General features: G+C 54.3%; 4 protein-coding genes across 4 annotated transcripts; 2 read left to right on the top strand and 2 right to left on the bottom strand.

Moving 5' to 3' along the window:
• Positions 1-5,247: 5,247 nt before the first annotated feature.
• Positions 5,248-5,508, bottom strand: CORC01_11039 (uncharacterized protein; the record flags this gene model as incomplete). The annotated part of the gene is made up of 2 exons (XM_022622666.1): positions 5,248-5,388; positions 5,428-5,508. The coding sequence occupies 2 exons, from the start codon at positions 5,506-5,508 to the stop codon at positions 5,248-5,250; spliced, it is 222 nt and encodes a 73-aa protein (XP_022470801.1).
• Positions 5,509-6,815: 1,307 nt separating this feature from the next.
• On the top strand, positions 6,816-7,713 carry CORC01_11038 (uncharacterized protein; the record flags this gene model as incomplete). Its single annotated transcript, XM_022622665.1, has 2 exons — positions 6,816-6,884; positions 7,549-7,713. The coding sequence occupies 2 exons, from the start codon at positions 6,816-6,818 to the stop codon at positions 7,711-7,713; spliced, it is 234 nt and encodes a 77-aa protein (XP_022470800.1).
• On the bottom strand, positions 7,291-7,894 carry CORC01_11037 (uncharacterized protein; the record flags this gene model as incomplete). Its single annotated transcript, XM_022622664.1, has 2 exons — positions 7,291-7,709; positions 7,813-7,894. The coding sequence occupies 2 exons, from the start codon at positions 7,892-7,894 to the stop codon at positions 7,291-7,293; spliced, it is 501 nt and encodes a 166-aa protein (XP_022470799.1).
• Positions 7,895-13,712: 5,818 nt separating this feature from the next.
• On the top strand, positions 13,713-15,492 carry CORC01_11036 (protein phosphatase type 1 complex subunit Hex2/Reg1; the record flags this gene model as incomplete). Its single annotated transcript, XM_022622663.1, has 2 exons — positions 13,713-14,410; positions 14,457-15,492. 2 exons carry the CDS (start codon positions 13,713-13,715, stop codon positions 15,490-15,492), a joined length of 1,734 nt encoding a protein of 577 aa, XP_022470798.1.
• Positions 15,493-17,200: the final 1,708 nt, after the last annotated feature.

The following is a 17,200-nucleotide window of genomic DNA, read 5'->3' as shown; positions in this document are numbered from 1 at the left end:
TGTCATCCTGCGCGCTATGCTGTCTCTCTCTCTCTCTCTCTGTCTGTTCGACAGCATCGCGGACGGTCTGTCAGTGTCACGGAAACGAGTCCTGCCCACGTCCCTGGAACGTACTGCGTACTACTACCCCGCGAAAAAGAGAAGGAGGCTCGATGTCAAATAAACAAAGTTTTTCCAACATAGGCTTGCTTGGCTTGAACTTGGGCCTTTTTTTTACCAGATGTCGTACAAGTTTCTAATAAGCCTTGTCAAATTATACGACGAAGCTTTTTGCTTTTCCCCTCTTCTTCCTCCCCCCCCCGCGTTTTGTAACTTGCATAGTTTTGTCTCTTGTCAAATATAGACTTTTTTCCCTTTCTTTTCCCCTATTGCGGAGGCGTGGCAAACCCTTTTGGCTTACACTCGGTTCAGAGTACGGATTACTTTCGTATGCAGGAAGTAAGCTCGTTCGACCCCGCGCCGCCCCCCAGGTCGGCGATAAAGGCATCCGTAAGATGCCCTGTCCTTGCCGACTTTTGTCTTTTTTTTCTTTTCTTTTCAGGTGTATCGCCGACCCCAGAAAGTATCTGCTGATTCAACCCAGAAAAGGCTCAAACTGGTAAATTACCCCAACGTCTGGGGAAGGATGGGGAAATGAACAAGGAAAATAAAAATAAAAAGACGTATATGATTGGAATTGCTCGGACCAACAATGGGGCGTGCGACTGAACGTCCGTCATCACCACAGCCCGTCGGAGCAAGAATGATGAGACGGGTACACCCCGGGGCAGCAGGATTCTGCGCGCGAATACGGCGCACAGTCCGATAGAGAGAGGGAGGGGTGTGCGTGTGTCCAAGTTCCAGATTTCGAACCGCCCGGTTCCAAATCGCCCTTTACAGCAAGCTGAGCGACATGCCTTGCGGATGCAAGCTGAAAAAGAAAACGCGGGGAAGCAGCTCCAGCAGTTCCGGTTGAGCTTGGGCGGCAGCAGTCAGCAAAGCACTGTTGTTTGACCATCTGTGAAAGCTCTGGTAATGTTGAAATCGAACGGAAAGACTCGGCTCTAGCTGGGCCTTCCGCCGGGCCGTCCGAAAGGTACGGTCCGCCCTCCGGCCAATTCAATCGGCTCTCCTCCGTACAGCCCCGGTCTAGAGTTACTTTTCGCAATTCTAAACCTCTTTTGGGCCAGCAGCTTTGAGAGACGCGCTAGGTATTCGCAACGCGCCCCTTGCTTGATTGCCGCCGCAACTTTGGACGTCGGCAACGGCCCTGGCTAGTGCCTGCCAGCCGCAATGAGCTCGAATGAGCGTCGCGTCTCAGTGAAGCTACGCTTCGATCTATATCCGTTCCACCCAATTGTTCATGGCCCGCTTTGTCCAGGTAACATGGCCGAGGATCACTGCAACTTCTCTGGGCCGGCACGAGCGGATGCAGCTGGTATGGCGTGATATCCCAAAGATAAGCTGACTTCGGCCTCGACCGTGCAGCTGGCTGTCGCTCCTCGAGGTATCGTGTCGTGCACCTCGTTGCAGCGCATCACTCGTTCTGGACCAGATGAACGCCGCGACTTTGATCATCAAGGGCTGGGGTACCGAAGTACGCTCCAGACAAGGTTTCCAGGCGGGAGGGCCCCCCCGGCCATATCCCGAACACGGTTGAGGCCGTCACGCAGCATATGCTTCTCGGCTGTGCGGCAGAGGGGGCTCGGCCTTTGTCAAAACAGGTAGGAGGTAGTGGCAGCCTAGTACACAGGCGGCCAAACAGTGAAAACACCCTCCAGGTGAATGATATCGGGTTACCAGATGAGGTTGTTGCGGGGGGTCAGCTTGCAGACGGGGAAAGGTCGCGAGTGCAGATCTTCGCCGTACCCGAAGTGACGTGAAGGGATTCGGCGGAATCAAATTTGCAGCAACTTTGCTAGGTGGAGAAGGGCATTAGTCCAACGTAGTAGACACATGCTAGCTTATGGAGGCTCACCAAGCCGCCTACTGATTATTTCAAGTTACGATAGGCATGAGGCGACACGTAGCCGATGTATGCGTCAGCCAGCTATCATGGCTTTAATTGACACCAATTTCAAGGCGTTTAAGGTGAGGCTCGCTAGGGTGCATGGGCGACGCACTCCGTATCTCGTGTCTTCAGGCTAAACGATACGCATACCTGATCATCGCGTCTCCGTGGGGGGTTGATTGGTTTCGGGGTTTTTGTGATCTTCACGATAATTTGATGGATACGTAAAAGGGCCCCGGGTTGTGACCTGTGTCTGCAGACGGAGCTGTCGCAGGGCTGCGGAGCTCTACCTATGTTCTTCTTCTCCCGGACATGTTCTGAAAACGAGAAGAGGCAACAAGGCCGCCAAGAGGATGCTTGACCCACTTGCGCGCGTAACAAGCCGAGAGCCTCCGAATTCCACCTCCCGCTGCCTGATATGAATGTTTGCAGAAGTCTGTTCACCACTCGGTGCTGTTGGCGAGCGGGCAGGTTGTCTGCGCTTGTGGCTTGTAGGTGTTCTGACGAAGAGCTCGCAAGACTGTAAACGACGAGAGCGGAAGCCTAACCCAACAAGACCCATATATCGAGCCACAGTCCTGCCCTGTCGGCTACTTGCGATGAAGAGGCGCAGGAGTACGGATAGTGGCATGGCTGTTCGTATTTTCAACCACAGAAATACCATAGTCGGCGGATCTAGACCTCGATCGGGTGAAGAGTCATTCAAATGGGCGTTTGAAGGTAGCTTGGGAGTTGGGGGGGCATTCCACACACATCGAGAGGCGCTCGTTGCAGACTCTGGATGCAAGAGGCTGTCCTCCCCGGCAAGATGGGGGTTGCGGCAGGGGTGGCAGCCCTTGTATGTTGACCAGGATTCTCTGCATCGTGGGTAGCATCGGGCAAGTTGTCAACTTGAGAAGCAACGCATCGAAAGTGCCTCAATGTGACGAGTCACAATATAGAAGACCTAGATCTCTGGGATGCGCACCTAGGCCAGACCAATGAACCACGCTGGTCGAAGCTACACAGCGGTTGGCGAAGACGTGCACAAAGCCTTGGTCAACGAGCGGCGTCAGTTCCCCCCCAGCTGCATGTCGTCTCAGGATTTCTTTGGTCCTTCTGGTTGCACCAACGCGTTGCAGAGCTGGATCCTCCCACGTACATTCATTCCTCTGCTTCGGCAAGCTCCTTTACTGCTACAGTGTGATAAGACGACGGGCATTGAAGGGTATCGAATGGACGAGGCAATGGTGGGAGAGCTCTTTTGTGTCTGTGCAGCAAAAGTCTCTTTGCGGAGTTCAGCCCGGCAACCGCAATAAGCGGGAGAACCCACCGGCTTTCACTTCCATGTATGTGATCTTTTCGCCGGGTAAGGCAACTGATCTTGATGCGAAGAACTGCTCCACGGATGGCGACCCGCGAGTCTTCGAGTACTCCATAGCTGGTTCCTCGGTGTGCTGTCCGCAGCGGAATTGGGCCTGACTTTGGCATGAGGCCACCACAGTCAATATCAATCAGTGCTCGGGTCATTGCCATTTGCCAGGCCTGGAGTCGTCGGCGTCCTTGGCGTCGGTCCCAAAGTGCTCGCATTCGTTCAGCCTCTTTGTTATTTGAATGACTGAGCTCCGTCTGCCAGGCGGAGCTGTTCCGTCGCGGTCAAGTAAGCACCTTGTCAAAGCCCCCCCAATTATCAATGCTTCGGCTCGGATGAAGTTTGGACTCTGGGGTGATTCAATCCCACTGAACCGTGCTGAGGCATTATACGGTAGAAACCTGACCGAGTTTGCTACACTGCGCCGATCAGGGTCCTGACTCCCATGTGCCCTACGCCCTGAAGAAAGTTTCGACGAAGCGAACTCTGTCGCCAGTGCGGCTTAGCGGTATAATCCGGGTACATTCTCACCCAATGTCCACCGCACGACGGCCGCGCCCGGACCTTGGGCGGTCGGCGCGGGACCCGTCGCCCCGGATTGCTTAAGAAAGGTATGCTGAATGCGCTCAGGGTTCTTCAGCAGGTAGCACCAAGTCTACTGGCTTAGGTCTCAACAAGAAGCTGCTTCGTTATATGTCGTTGCCGATGAAGCAACAAATATTTTTTTTTCTTTTTACAAGGCCAGCGAGAACGATCGTCCGCGCTACCATACCGGCGAGAGAGAGAGAAATCTCGGTGACTGGGTTGAAGATCCAGCAGACGGGCGCCGCTGAGACGTCTGCTGTGCGGGAGGAGGCTGGCAGCAGGGAAGCCAACGACACTCAGGGATCTCCTGGTTCTGATATCTTGCAGCCATTTGTTGTCGTCCTTATCTGGTCTCTGGCACCCGCACACCCCGCTGCCGTACTTTCCAAGTCGGGGGATAAGGTTGACGACCTGACTCTTACTAACCCGCGATGATGCATATCAGCCAGTCAATTCGCTGATGGTGGCGGATGGACGTCTTCTCTGTTGCTAGGCACGCCTTCGAGTCTCCTGGTGGCATCCCGCCATTGTGTCTTTTAGTGGCAATGATATCAAGCAAGAAGTATTAGCTAGTGTGGCTTGCGTCCAGTTGCAAGGTTGCATAGCTTCGAATGCCTGGCGCTGCCACTGGCTGAGCGGGGCTGATAGATAGTGGCGTCGTTTTGAATGCCCGAGAGACGAAATAGCAGCGCGATGGAGATGCGGAATGACTGGTTCGCTGGATGGTTGACTAGTCCATGTCTTGGTCACGTACGGTAGAATGGTTGACTTTGTTACAAGGTCTTCATGACAGACTGTCCGCAATTATGCATTGGCAGTCAAGGTACCCGTCGCTAGGAGTTCCTCGAGGAGAGCTCGCAACGTAGAACAGAAGCGTCCTGTGTCACAGCGGAACAGACAGCTGTGTGCAGTCAGGATGTCGTGAACTCTGTCCCTAATCGCGTCGACCTGCAGCGCGGCGCCCTTTCAGACGCCCGGGCAAGGCCATGAACGAGGCACGGTTTGAAACATGCAACATCGATTGGACGACTCAAGCTGTAGCCGGCGAGGCGCGGAGAAGACAAGGTATGGCAAGGTATGGCATGGCAGGCTAGGCCAGCCAGGCCAAAGCAGGACGACGACCAGACCAAACCGGCAAGACAGGGTAGTTAGCTGCACGAACCTGGAGCCTTTATTGCTCAATCTGTAAGTTTGCGGAGACAGAAGAGAGAGCCTCGTGGGTTTGATGCGTGCGACAAGCAAATACCGTTCAATGGCCTCTGCTCCAAAGATTCGTGTTTGGCCGATGAAGTATACCTGGATTGTGGGGTGTGGAATTGCTTCAGATGGTGGAGGAAGAAACCGGAGACGGTGGAAGACCGGGGTAGGACGAGGGTCGGACGATGCCGGGTCGGGTGTGTATGTAGACAAACCAAGGGCGAGGGGCAAGAACCCGAACTGTAATCGTCGACGTGTTGGCAACTTGGTCTTGTTAGTGTTACTCGCATAGAATTCGCCATACCTGTACCAGATGGTGCATTAGCTGTCGAGGCATGAGGTGCAGATGGCAGGTTTCAACGCACTCGCTCTCCAGCCCGCACATTTCATCGTAGCACAGAAAACGTAGGTAAACGAGAGGATGCACAGCCGGTATTCCCTCTGCCTGGTGACTCGTGGTCTAGACCGACCTGCATTGCCGTCTTAGCAGACCATTGTAGCTGGCAGTGTCCCTGCTCTCGAAGGCCGCCGTGTTTCCCGAACCCGTCTGTGCTATCAGTGTCTGTAGCGTGCGGCATATCATTGCAAGGTAGCCCATCCTGTTCCACGAGACACTGAGAGAAAGAGTATGGCGGGGCGACAGGAGGCAAGTCCATAGCAAAGCTCCACCATCTGGCGCTGTCAGGAACTGCTTCCCCGAGAGTAAGAGTGATGCTGAGCTACAACACGTACGCGACCAAGGAGAATCATCAGCCAGGACAAGGACAGAGGCCTAGGCACGCGCTAGGGATTCTGGAGAAACCCGCTCAACTAGCTGAATGGGCATGGATTCTGGATCTGGGATTTGATATTCGTGGGGGATCTCCAGAGCCAAGCCAGGCCGATGGAAATCTCCCTGGAGTCCGACCCGTCCAGTCAGAGATAGTCAGGGGGACAAATTGCTTTTAACCGCGTTGAAAAGGAGACTTTCCCCATTCGCCCATTGCTGCATTCAGACTTTGGATGCGTCAATCGATTCTCACCAGCAGGCTCCGTGGCCGCAACAGTGACACGCGAGATGCCACGACAAGAATAGCCTGCGTCTCATGAGACAACTCTTTTGAACCTAACGTCAGATTAGGTCGGCGTGAGTCGGGTCTTGTTGGAGTCGTAGCCGAAGCAGATACCATCCCCAATTGGTCGTCAGTCAGGGCATTGTCTGCCATGACCCTGCCTTTGGCATCAGCCTGGTCTTCTCCTCGCGCCGTGCCCAATGCTTCTCAGCAAGTTACGCCTTCCGTGCATGACATGCCTCTCCCGGGCTCAAGGCGGAAGGGCTGTTGATGGCACTGACCGAGTTGACTTTGCGTATACCCCAGAGTGTTCGTCCATGTGTATGCGTGTGCCCAAATCCTGAGGTGCCATTGGGGGCACAATCAGAGACACAGATAGGCTCGCTGGCTACATGATCGTATACTTTGGTGAAAACTGGGGAAGCCAAGGTCGGATGTGAATTGTGGTCGCTTGCAGCAGCACGAAGCACCGTGTCGCTGAACCGAAAATCTCCCATTATGATGCCTCCAGGTCGATATCAACCCGCAATCCATAGGGAACCGCGGTAGAAGCAAACCGAATGTACGTATTTTAGACCGCGTTAAAACCACGCCTCGTAGTTCTAGAGTCTCAACTTTTCAAGGGGTCAATCGTGCCAGCATGGCCCTCGCTCTTTGCCTCTGGCCGCTGCAGCTACTCAAGCTCCACAACGGCCGCGGCAGGGGCGAGGTATGCGTAAGAAAAGAGCGAAAAGTAGTGCATCTCATCGTCAATGAGTGGGCTCGTCGACGGTGCGCCAGGTAGACCAGTTCGCAGCAAATGGATTGATCGCCACATTCCCTAGCGGTCGGAAGAAAAAGCAGGGTGCACTGGTGCGTTCGATGTTGCGCAGCTAGTAATTAGTTGCAGTTCACTCTCGTGTAAGAACTTGTCGATTGAGGACCGTTTGTGCAACATGAGCAGCCAGAGAGGCCTGGAGCTCAGTCTCGCTATTGTAGTGCAAAGGGTCAACGCCAGACCAGGCGGGGTAAAGAGCTTGGCGCAACTAAGACAACGATCTGGGTTGGAGCGACTGCTATCAGGATACCTAGTAGCCTGCGGATCTGACATATTGGGAACTGGGGAGAAAACCGGGTTACATTAACACCAGCTTCCAAGTCGTCTGGCGACAGAGTTTGTCTGATGTGTGCGGAGGTCGCTGCTGCGCTTGCTTTTGCTGCCTTTTCAGATGTTCTCTAGTAACTTTGTCTGGTTGGAGACATGGACCCTTGAGGTTTGAACAGCCAGCCATCAGGGGTGGACCAGCCGCCGAGCCCCAACAAAATGTCGATCGATGTCGACGTTCGGCGAGGGGAAGCTTGAAGCTGGCGCTACTCGCTACCATTGAACATAGCGAACGTCTGATATTGGCAGCCAACGAATTCACATTGGCGGTCAGAACTCGATGAAGCTGGAGCTGGCGATCAGCGAGCTTGGTGAGGTAGCTGACGCACGAGTACATGCCAATGGCGGGGAAGGCCATGCTTCCTCGCCTGGTGGTCTTGCCATCGCGGCCTAAAGAAAAAAGAGTATACCAAAAGGCCGTTCTGGCGTATACTGTCATACCCCCCCTTCGCTGCAGGGACCGGCGTGCCCATAGTGTGTGGGACCGGTTTTCCTGACATGCAGTAGGACAGAATCGAGATAGAGCATCGAGATGGCTGGGGCTTATGGTGAGAAGCAGTCACCTTGTCTCCCATTCGGAAAGCAATGATGCCATAGCTCGGCTTTGAGAACCAGACGATATTATCATACTTCGTACTGCCTGCGTGAGTGGTGTCTCTGCTTCAATGTTGGGGTGTGGTATCCGATCCTAAAGCCCGACCAGCCGAGCCCTAACTACGGAAAGATGAGCAAGGTAGATCCAGTGAGTGGAACATGCTAAGTCAACGCCCTGGCATGCCTGGATGTTGGGTCACTCTAGGCGTACGTACAGCATATGTGCATTGCGTTCTTGTGAGCTGGGTGATGGCGTAAGGTTATGAGAAGAAACGAGGCGGGACCCCCAAACTTCCGAGTCCCCCAGGAACCGTGGAGCCCGTCGACGGGGTCTTTGTGGGGCAGCGTATGGAGCCAAGACGAGACACTCAGAGACGCATTGAACCTGCGGACATTCGGCTGAGCTGTCGTACCGAGTGCGGTCGGCTGTGCGACGTGACCCGAGATGATGCAACTACCTGGCGCTTGTTTACAGGTAGGTGGACGAACGGCGAAAATGGTGGAGAGGAGAAGCTGAACGGGGTTTACGAGCATTGAGTGGTTGAGGACGGAAATCCGTTGCACGATGTCTTGTTCGCTGTTGCCAGTCAGAAGTCGGGGAAAAGTCAGGTACGACCTGCGGCTGCGGCAATGGGGTCTTGCCCACGCGAGTTGACGACATCATCATTGTGCGTCGCTGTTGGCCCTGTTGCCAACGTCTCGGGAAAGAAAGGGGCCTGCGCGTAATTGTTAGCGAGGTACAGCTTGCCCCGCAATGTCCAAGTCCATGGCACGCTAGATTACAGCGCCGAGTGACCAGACAGTCAGCCCGGGGAAAGGTTCCGGTCATGCGCAAGTCTCCATCTGGGGCAAGGCCGCAAGCCACGACCAGGATCCACATCATCGCGGCGAAATTGCGGGGCTGCTTGGACCTTCTCCTGTGTACGTACATTGTAAGCTAATTCCGACGCACGCCCCCGTTCTTGGTGGCTTGCCCTTGCCTTACTAAGACACGGTACGTACTTTGCACGGCTTACCCGACAGACGCGGGTACGCAGGAAGGAGGCTCTGGATTTAGATCTCCGTTTGCTCCTTGCCCGACATCAGGGCAGAATTGCATCTCCTGGTCTAATTCAACATCAGGCCTTCACATCCGCTCCATACGTAGTAGCGAGCACACACCGCGATGCTTGACATCCCCGGGCAAAGATCCACCGCCGATACCAGCTTACGTCAATTGCATCCAACATCTCTACTGTTTACTGGAACCTCCTGGGGGGGGGGATCAGCACGAGAAAACCCCCGACTTGCATATCCGCGCAGGACAAACGGCACCCAAAACCGCGGGGCACAAACTTCAAGAGTGTGAAGGGAGAGAAAGTACTACAAGAGTACCCAATGTCTGATACTGGCGCGCCAAAGACGCTTGGGGTTCCTTGCTCCATATTTGTCACCTTTGATATGAGCTTTTCGGCCTGGTTCGGTCGTTCCTTTTCCTGCCCACCTGTCGCCACAGCATCCATTCCTGGCCTGTCTGGAACCCCCATCTTTGGCCAGATAGTCTTTCGGCCTGAGCGGCCATCCCTCCCGGTAACGACGGCGGCGACTTGAGTCTCCCGGATCGGCACGGACCATGAGGACTTGTTACGCGGACGTATACGGAAAACGAGAATCCCACGGGCGAGACAGAAGGACACCGACCTACTCGTCCCCGCCGTCGGAGAGGTTTTGAAGTTGAGAGCGGAGATCATGTCGTTAGCGGGCACAGCAACGTGGGATTTGACCGGGGCGAGAGCGCGACAGTTGGTAAAAAAAAATCTTCTCGAAAATAATTTTCAACTCCATTTGCCCTCCTGCCCAGGTCCACTGTCCAGCCGACCTCACCCCTGTTGTTTGGTGTCCACTGTCGCCTTGCCAATTTCGAGCCTGCCGAAAAGCGACCAAGAAGACCCATTGCTTCCCTCGCTTGAGGCTTGCCTGGCCAGCCCTGGGCCAGACTGGCTTGGGGCTTGGGGCTGGGGAGCTGGCCCGGTTCGAACCCTCAGACATTGAGGCGTCCGACTATCCGAGGATCGCAACTTGGCCCAGGTCATTGGATATTGCCAGTGCCATTATCGTTCTCGCACCAAAGTCACTGGAGGGATTTTGGCTTCATCACGAGGTCTCACCGTGCTCAGGCCCCGTCAAGACCTAGAGCATTCCAACCGAGAGAGATTCGATGGCATCCGCACCGCAAAGATACACGCTGCTATCCGCAGTCGTAACCCCTAAATCGCTGCCGTGGTTGCACCTTAAACTGGTCGGTCAAGTTCCTTGAGCCACTCAAAAGGGTGTTGGCACTTGCGCTTGCATCTTTTCTCTCGGGAAAACGAATTCGTGGCTTGAACACACAAGTTTCGTTGTATCCGACATGGTTCGACAAGACGACAAACGTCCCCACGTTGACGTCTTCTTGCCGAGAACACAAAGTGAGACGGGCGCCCATGACCTGGATATGGCTAAAGATCAGAGACCAAAAGATCTGAAGATCACCTGTTATTTCACTCCTCTGACCGTCATTCCTCCGCTCATCAGCGCTTGATACCTCATACGGTACCCATGACTGGATTATGTGTCATCTCGTCACTTTGGCCAGTAATACTTTTTATGTTGGCACTGTTGGATGCGACTGCACAAACACAGGCTTGCTCTCATTGGCACCACATCCGCGACGGGCTGTCTCGCTCTCTCTTCGTCCAATGTGTGGTGGCATTCCGGGATTGCAACTTCCACTTCCCCAGGACCGCCTTACAGTATGGCTACAGTGTTGGACAAGTGTCCCCCCACACGGTCTCTCTACTCCTTGCGGTAACGGACAATCAACGCCCATTCCCAAGTCCGTTCCGGTGGCCTCGTCCACCAGACACTGGCATGCCTTCATTTTCCAGCTCTACGATTTGTTCAGGCTGTTGTACCCGCGCACCCGCGGCCGGGACGAATCCGTGCTTTCGAGGGGTTTGTCCCTGCTGAGACCGTCTTCATTTCTGGACCCTGGCTTACCTCCCTCGAGTGGCCTTATCTTGCCTGCCCCGGATCATCCTCCATGTCTCTTGTTTATTATCCCGGCCGCCGCTATGCAGGCGTGGGAGGCTGCTCAATCGCTATTCAGCACCCGTCCATGCTTGAGCTCTATTTATCCCTTGTGTTCCGGCGAGGGGTGAATACAACTCGGGCTTTACCTCTGTTCTGTCTCTGAAGTTTCCATGAACGTGGAGAGAGCCCCCATCATCCTGCCTCCGCATCTCCTCAACTCGCCTATACGGCTCCTTGCGGATCCCTTTTCTGCTTCGACGACCTTTTCCGGGTCATATCAACCAATCAATTGACCACTCGCAGAACGCCGCATTCGCCGCCTCGCCGTTGTGTGTCTTATTCTCGTTCAATTCTACATACCTGATGTCGAATAGAGGAGTTCCAACCCCAGAAACACAAATATATATATATGTGTATTGTGCGCCTCCCCCCAAACCTATGCTGTCAAGACAAGTTTCCCCCCTCTATTATCATCACTATCATCACCATCACCGCATTGGTGGACGAACCCTGACGAATAGACATTGAGGTAGGTACCGGTGTGTTTGTTCCTCGCGGTTTTCCTGCACCTTGGACCTCTCCCTCCGATACCCTCCCACTTCCACCCCAGTTGTCGGTCTGGCTGCAAGCTGCCACACTTGCATCTCTGGTGCGTGCATTGGCTAGCAGGGGTCCGATTAACGCTTGCGCAGCGCAGCATAGCGTTGCGTTGCATTGCGCCCCTACTTTGTACACCTGCGCCTCTTTCTCTATTGCTCTCTCTCTGGTTCGCACAGCTCCTGTACTTCCCTTTGCCTTGATTTCCCTCAGCATGATACATGCCGCCTTTACAACACCAACCTACCGGTATATTCACTCTGTGCTTGCATCCGTCACTTCGTCCACTACTCTGCCTACACGGAGCCAGCGTACATCCATCCATCTGCTCCCCTTGCACCCATCTTGTCCTTGCTGAGTGGCTACGAGTCGTCGTCCCACCTGCCCCAAGGTATCCCGAGGTAGGTAGGCACTTGGCGAGATACAAGAGTACGTATCTCCTGGTCTGTCCGTCCGTAAGGAACTACCTTGTACGTGAAGTGCTCGGTGGCGCGCCGGACTATGGCAAAGTACCTCTTTTCGCATCGCAACTGCACCGCACATTCACTTGCCGCTTGCTGCTTGCTGCTTCCCTGCTGCTAGTGCCCAGATCCCTCCTCCCCAGTCCACGTCCACGTCGCAGTCCCATCCCACATTGTCCATCCCCGGGCCCAGGACATCTCACGAGTCCCCCAGTGTCTCTCCTCGAGTTCCTCCCCCTCCTCTTCCTCTCTCTCTCTGCAGTTGCCAAGTGTCTGTCGCCCATGCGGTTCAGCAGATTTCGGTCCAATCCCAGGCCAAGCCTCCCTTCCCCAATCAACCCTTCTTCTCGCTTGCTCTCTCTCTCATTCTCTCTCTCTCTCTCGCTTCCCTCCAAGCCGGGTCCAGTCCTCGCTACTTCTCCACACAGACGAGGCCCTCCCCTGCCCACCCTTGGACTCCTTACCCACCATCACCCTTGCTTGCACCATCGAGGCCACCCCGAACGACCAGACGCAAAGGCAAAAAAAAAACTGTGTCTCCCACACACCCCGGAGCGTCATCTCCCACGCCCCTCCTCTCTTCTCCCTCGTCGCTCTGCCTTTCTGCATTCTGACCCCCTCCATATTGACTTGGACCCCCCTCATCTTCCATCTTTCAGTACGGAGTACGTCTTCACCCCTCCCCTGTCATATCTTGCCCTGACCTGGCGTGTCCGTACGTGAGTGTGTCCGTACCTATGTCTCTCACTCTTTCTCCCCTACACTACCTTTCTCTGTCTCTCTCCTCCTAATCCACCGACAGACTCCACTGGGGCGGGCAAAAGAACGAGACTTGCAATCAGCCTTTGGGGCTCGAACGTGCCGGTGGTCGTTCCAGTTTCTCGATCCGCTCCCCTACCCAGTATTTTACTTTTTTACCTTTTTTTTTTTTCCTCTTCCCCTACCCTGCCTGGCTATCGAGCAGCCCGATTCTCCATCCCACGGATACTTACCTACCCTTTCCATCCGTCCACCCATCCCTTCTTTTCTTCACACCTCGGGTGTTCCTCTTGTTCTCACTCTCCACCTCCCCGACTCGAGACTCGAGCATATACAAACCACCTCCCACCCGCTTCCTCCCGCTACTACTGCGACCCGGTTGAATTTCACGTCTTCGTTTGCGTTTCCCAGTTGCAGCGATATCATTTTCTGCCATCGTCTCTCCTCGACCGTCGTCACTGACCCTCACGCGTGTACCGTCAGTCCAAGCCAGCGCGAGCCAGTTTTGCTCTTCCGTTTCGCCCTACGTGATCGACTACTCCTCCGCCTTTTCCACTGGCGAATCCCCCGCGCATCGCTCCAGTCACCGCCTTTGTTTCTTGGGACGCCACCACGCTAGGTCCTGAGCCATCGAAAACTTGCACGGTACAACCAACGGCCTGGTGTGGGAGGAATAAGAAAAAGGGACCGTCATCCTCCCGGACAAAACAGCCCCCTCTCCGTCCTTCGTAGCCGTCGCCCCGATCCCGACTCTTTGGTCCACACGATCTACGACCTGCTGCTATCAACTCTTCTTCACCACCTACACAACAACACCAAGCCGACGACCCCAACTTCCATTTGGATACTTATGACCGAACTTGCTCCCTTTTGTACCGGATTAACGGCGATTAGGAACTAACGTTCCTCAATTCGCCTCAACACATTCACGATGGCTGTCGTTTTATCTTCAGAGGAGAACACCTACTTCTCCTCGTCTAACCTGCGACGTTCGCACTCACAACCAAAATTTGTCACAAAACAATCAAGCTTCCACTCAGCTCCCACCCCCACCCACATCAGCGACGTATTTGCAGACGCAAAGGTGTATCCTGACTCCGCGCCATCATCGGCTCCTTCCTCCCCCAGGACTACTCATGCCGAATCTACCGACCTGTCTTGCTCATCAACGCCTGCCAGCAACGTCTCCATTGCATCCGACTGCGACGACACACTAGACCTTGCGGTGCACGCCAACGACCACTTCGTTATCCCCCATTACGGAGAGTCTGGCTATTTTGACCAAGTGGAAGACCTGGAAGCACCAACGAGTCCCCGGACGGGTGACTCGTACACTGTCTCGCCTGTCGACAACGACACCGATGGAAACACCTCCAGGCCCAACACACCAGAGTTTATCCTAGATGTAGAACACGCAGAAGACGACACGGCCGTGCGAGCCCAGCCCTCGCGTCACGTTGACTACCTCTCGCACAACTGGAAAGAGGAGGATATCTGGTCATCATGGAAGTTTATCGTGGCCCGGAGATCCGAGTACAGCAACGCGGCTCGCTTAGAAAACGCATCATGGAGAACCTGGATGAAGGCGAAGAACAAGTTGAAAACTGTCTCTCCCGAGACCCTGAATTGGTAGGTATTGTGAAAGCACAAATAAGTTCAAACTAACTCGTAGCAGGCTCAAGGACTGTGATGTCACATGGCTTTACGGACCACTGCAGACGGGTCCAAACACGCTGAACCCCATCACCACCGACCCCAACAGCGCCCGGCTCACTAAGAATAACTCATTTGTCAACAAGAAGCCCATCCTCAAGAAGAGGAGTATGTCCGAAGTCATGCTGCAGAGGTCACTATCTGCCTCCTCCTTGCTGAAGCAGGCTGCCGCTGCAGTCCAGGCCCAAGAAAAGGACGGACGTAGGCGGCTGGCCAGACCAACACTGGAACGAGCAAGCACAGACTACGTTACTTTTCCATTCTCATCGAGAAGACTTAGCCGCGAAAGCTCCAACCTGTGCCCGTCCAGCACCTCTTCCGGCATCATCTCACCGTGCAGCGAGAAGAAGCACATCCATTTCAACGAGCAGGTGTCTCAATGCATCGCAGTTGATATCAAGGGTGACGAAGATGATGAGGAAGATGCCGATACTGAGCGTTACGACAATAGCGATTCGGACGAGGGAGCTATCATGATGAAGAGATCACGAACGAAGAAGAAGACGCCCCTGCTCCGGAGAAAGTCGGCAAAGGCCGCTGCCGCTGCTGAGGGCAAGACGATTGCCATGTTGCCATCAACCACTCTCAAGTATCGCGAAGACACGCCCGAGCCACAAGAAACAGCCATGAAGCACAGCACGTCGTACAGAAGTCCTGTGATGTCTCCATCTTCGTCGCAAGAAACTCTTCGACCTTCAAAGGGTTCCGGCAAGTTTTTTTTTGATGACGAAGATGACGAAGAGGAGGAGGCCGTTTCCACGGGTTGGCAGTCACCGACAAAAACCGACGACAAGTCTACAGGCTTACAACGATCATCATCCACCAACAGTCTGAACGCCGAACCAGCTGGCATGCGTCGGACCTCGTCAGGTATGTTCATGCCATATGAAGAGGGGGAATCATCTTCCAACGAAGGCATCATCGGCCGGGTCATTGATACAGTTAATACAGCCCGGGATATTGCTCATGTTATTTGGAACGTGGGATGGAGGAAGTGAAGCGCCGAGTGAGGGCGGCTTGGGTTTCAGATTTTCTTGCTCAACACCCGCGAAACTCAATCGGCACATCGTTCGTGGTAGTGGGTGTACGATACGGGAAAAGGTGGACGCGGTTATATCCAGGTGCCTCTGTGAGAGGCTGACGGGGTTTCACATCTCAGCTGTCATCACGAAGATGTAATCAGGCCAACGCAGAGGATTCAGGCAGGATTGTGGTCTAATCACACCATCGCACGGGGAGCATTATCACGCATCGAGTCGACGGCTCATCATATATGGTCGCACGCTCAAAATGGAATGGTACATGGTGGGATACCGGCGCTTCGGCATGCGGATCATGGTAATGGGCTGGTCAACGCCCTCACTATCATAGCAACTAGGAATGTTGCGTGGGGGTTTAATGACGATACACGGAATACGTTTGTAACAATCATTTTGGGGAAACTTTGGGTACAGGTTGGTCTTCACCAGCATGGCCTGGCACACGATTGGGGTCCAGGTATTGGGTTTCAGCAATGGCGTACTGGGAAAGAGGGCGGAGAACAAAAGAAAATGATTTGTTTCACAACAACAATTGGCTGGGTCTCATCAGGTTGGGGTGTAGGCGGGTTTGACGTGCCTCTGGCACTCGAGACTAGTGCTGCGGGAAGAAGTGGAATTTGGGCATGGCGTAGCTGCGAACTTGACGTCGACTCCGCAATGTAGACCTTGTCCATATCGGGCGCGGCGTGCTTTGCGTGGAGATATCGAGCATTCTCGGCGACGATGGCTTGCATGAAACCCCCGGGCATCAAGGGATGGATAGTGGGAAAGTTGCGTACAATGTGTACCGCCGAGGGGAGCGGGATACCAAGATGAGACCCCGGTTCAATGTATATAGAAAGGCAGAAAAAGGCTCGAGCAAATGAACTCGCCGTGGCAAAGATGCCAAATCCACACGACCAACAATACTCTTCCTGTCCGTTCATTCTCGCGAGATGTTCATCCACCCACGTTCAGGGGGTGGACCTTGACTGTTGTGTACCTGTCCCGGCCGTTTACCTCGTGGTCTCTGTGCACCATTACGCCAGATGTCTCCAGTGTTTCCAGTGTCTAAGCATGTTTCCTTTTTCTCACCATCTCTGAAAAGCAAGGGAGGAGATGGCTATTGGGCTTGACCGCCATGGAGGCAAGGAGATTGGCGCTGCCGCTCCTGATTAGGTGCGGCGTCTGTAAGATGCAGGTTTTTGAGGGCCAGAGGGGGGGGGGGGGGGGGGGGGATGATGAAAAAGAGGGGGGTGTTGGGGGAGGGTGTGTTGATTCGATCCGAGTCAAGTCTGGCCGGCTGGCAAGGGCAATGACAGATTTAGATACAGGGTACAGAGGTACAGTATGACTTTGTATGAATAGATGACGTGCTTCTAGACTATTCTTATACGTAATCTTGGTCTTGTTCCCCTTCCCTCCTGGGGGTTTCTTCTCTCCACTGGGCGGCCCTACCCCCATGGGGCGGGAGGATGGAGACATTTTTTTTTGTGAATATCCGGGGACATGTTTTTGTTTGATTATGGTTTCCCGCGGCCTGCCGGGTGGTGCACGCCGGGAACCTCTATGAGCGGGACGGGGAAGACGGGTCGAGGTGAACTAGAGTGCTAGCCAAGGTACCTTGAGGGAAAGGGGGGGATGGGGTTCGTAAGGCCGAGAAGGACGATGGTTGAGGGTTGGAATG

The sequence above is a fragment of the Colletotrichum orchidophilum genome (genome assembly GCF_001831195.1).
Source record: "Colletotrichum orchidophilum strain IMI 309357 chromosome Unknown Scaffold_115.1, whole genome shotgun sequence".
NCBI classification, from domain to species: Eukaryota; Fungi; Ascomycota; class Sordariomycetes; order Glomerellales; family Glomerellaceae; genus Colletotrichum; species Colletotrichum orchidophilum.
This window is presented reverse-complemented; position numbering and strand designations above follow the sequence as displayed.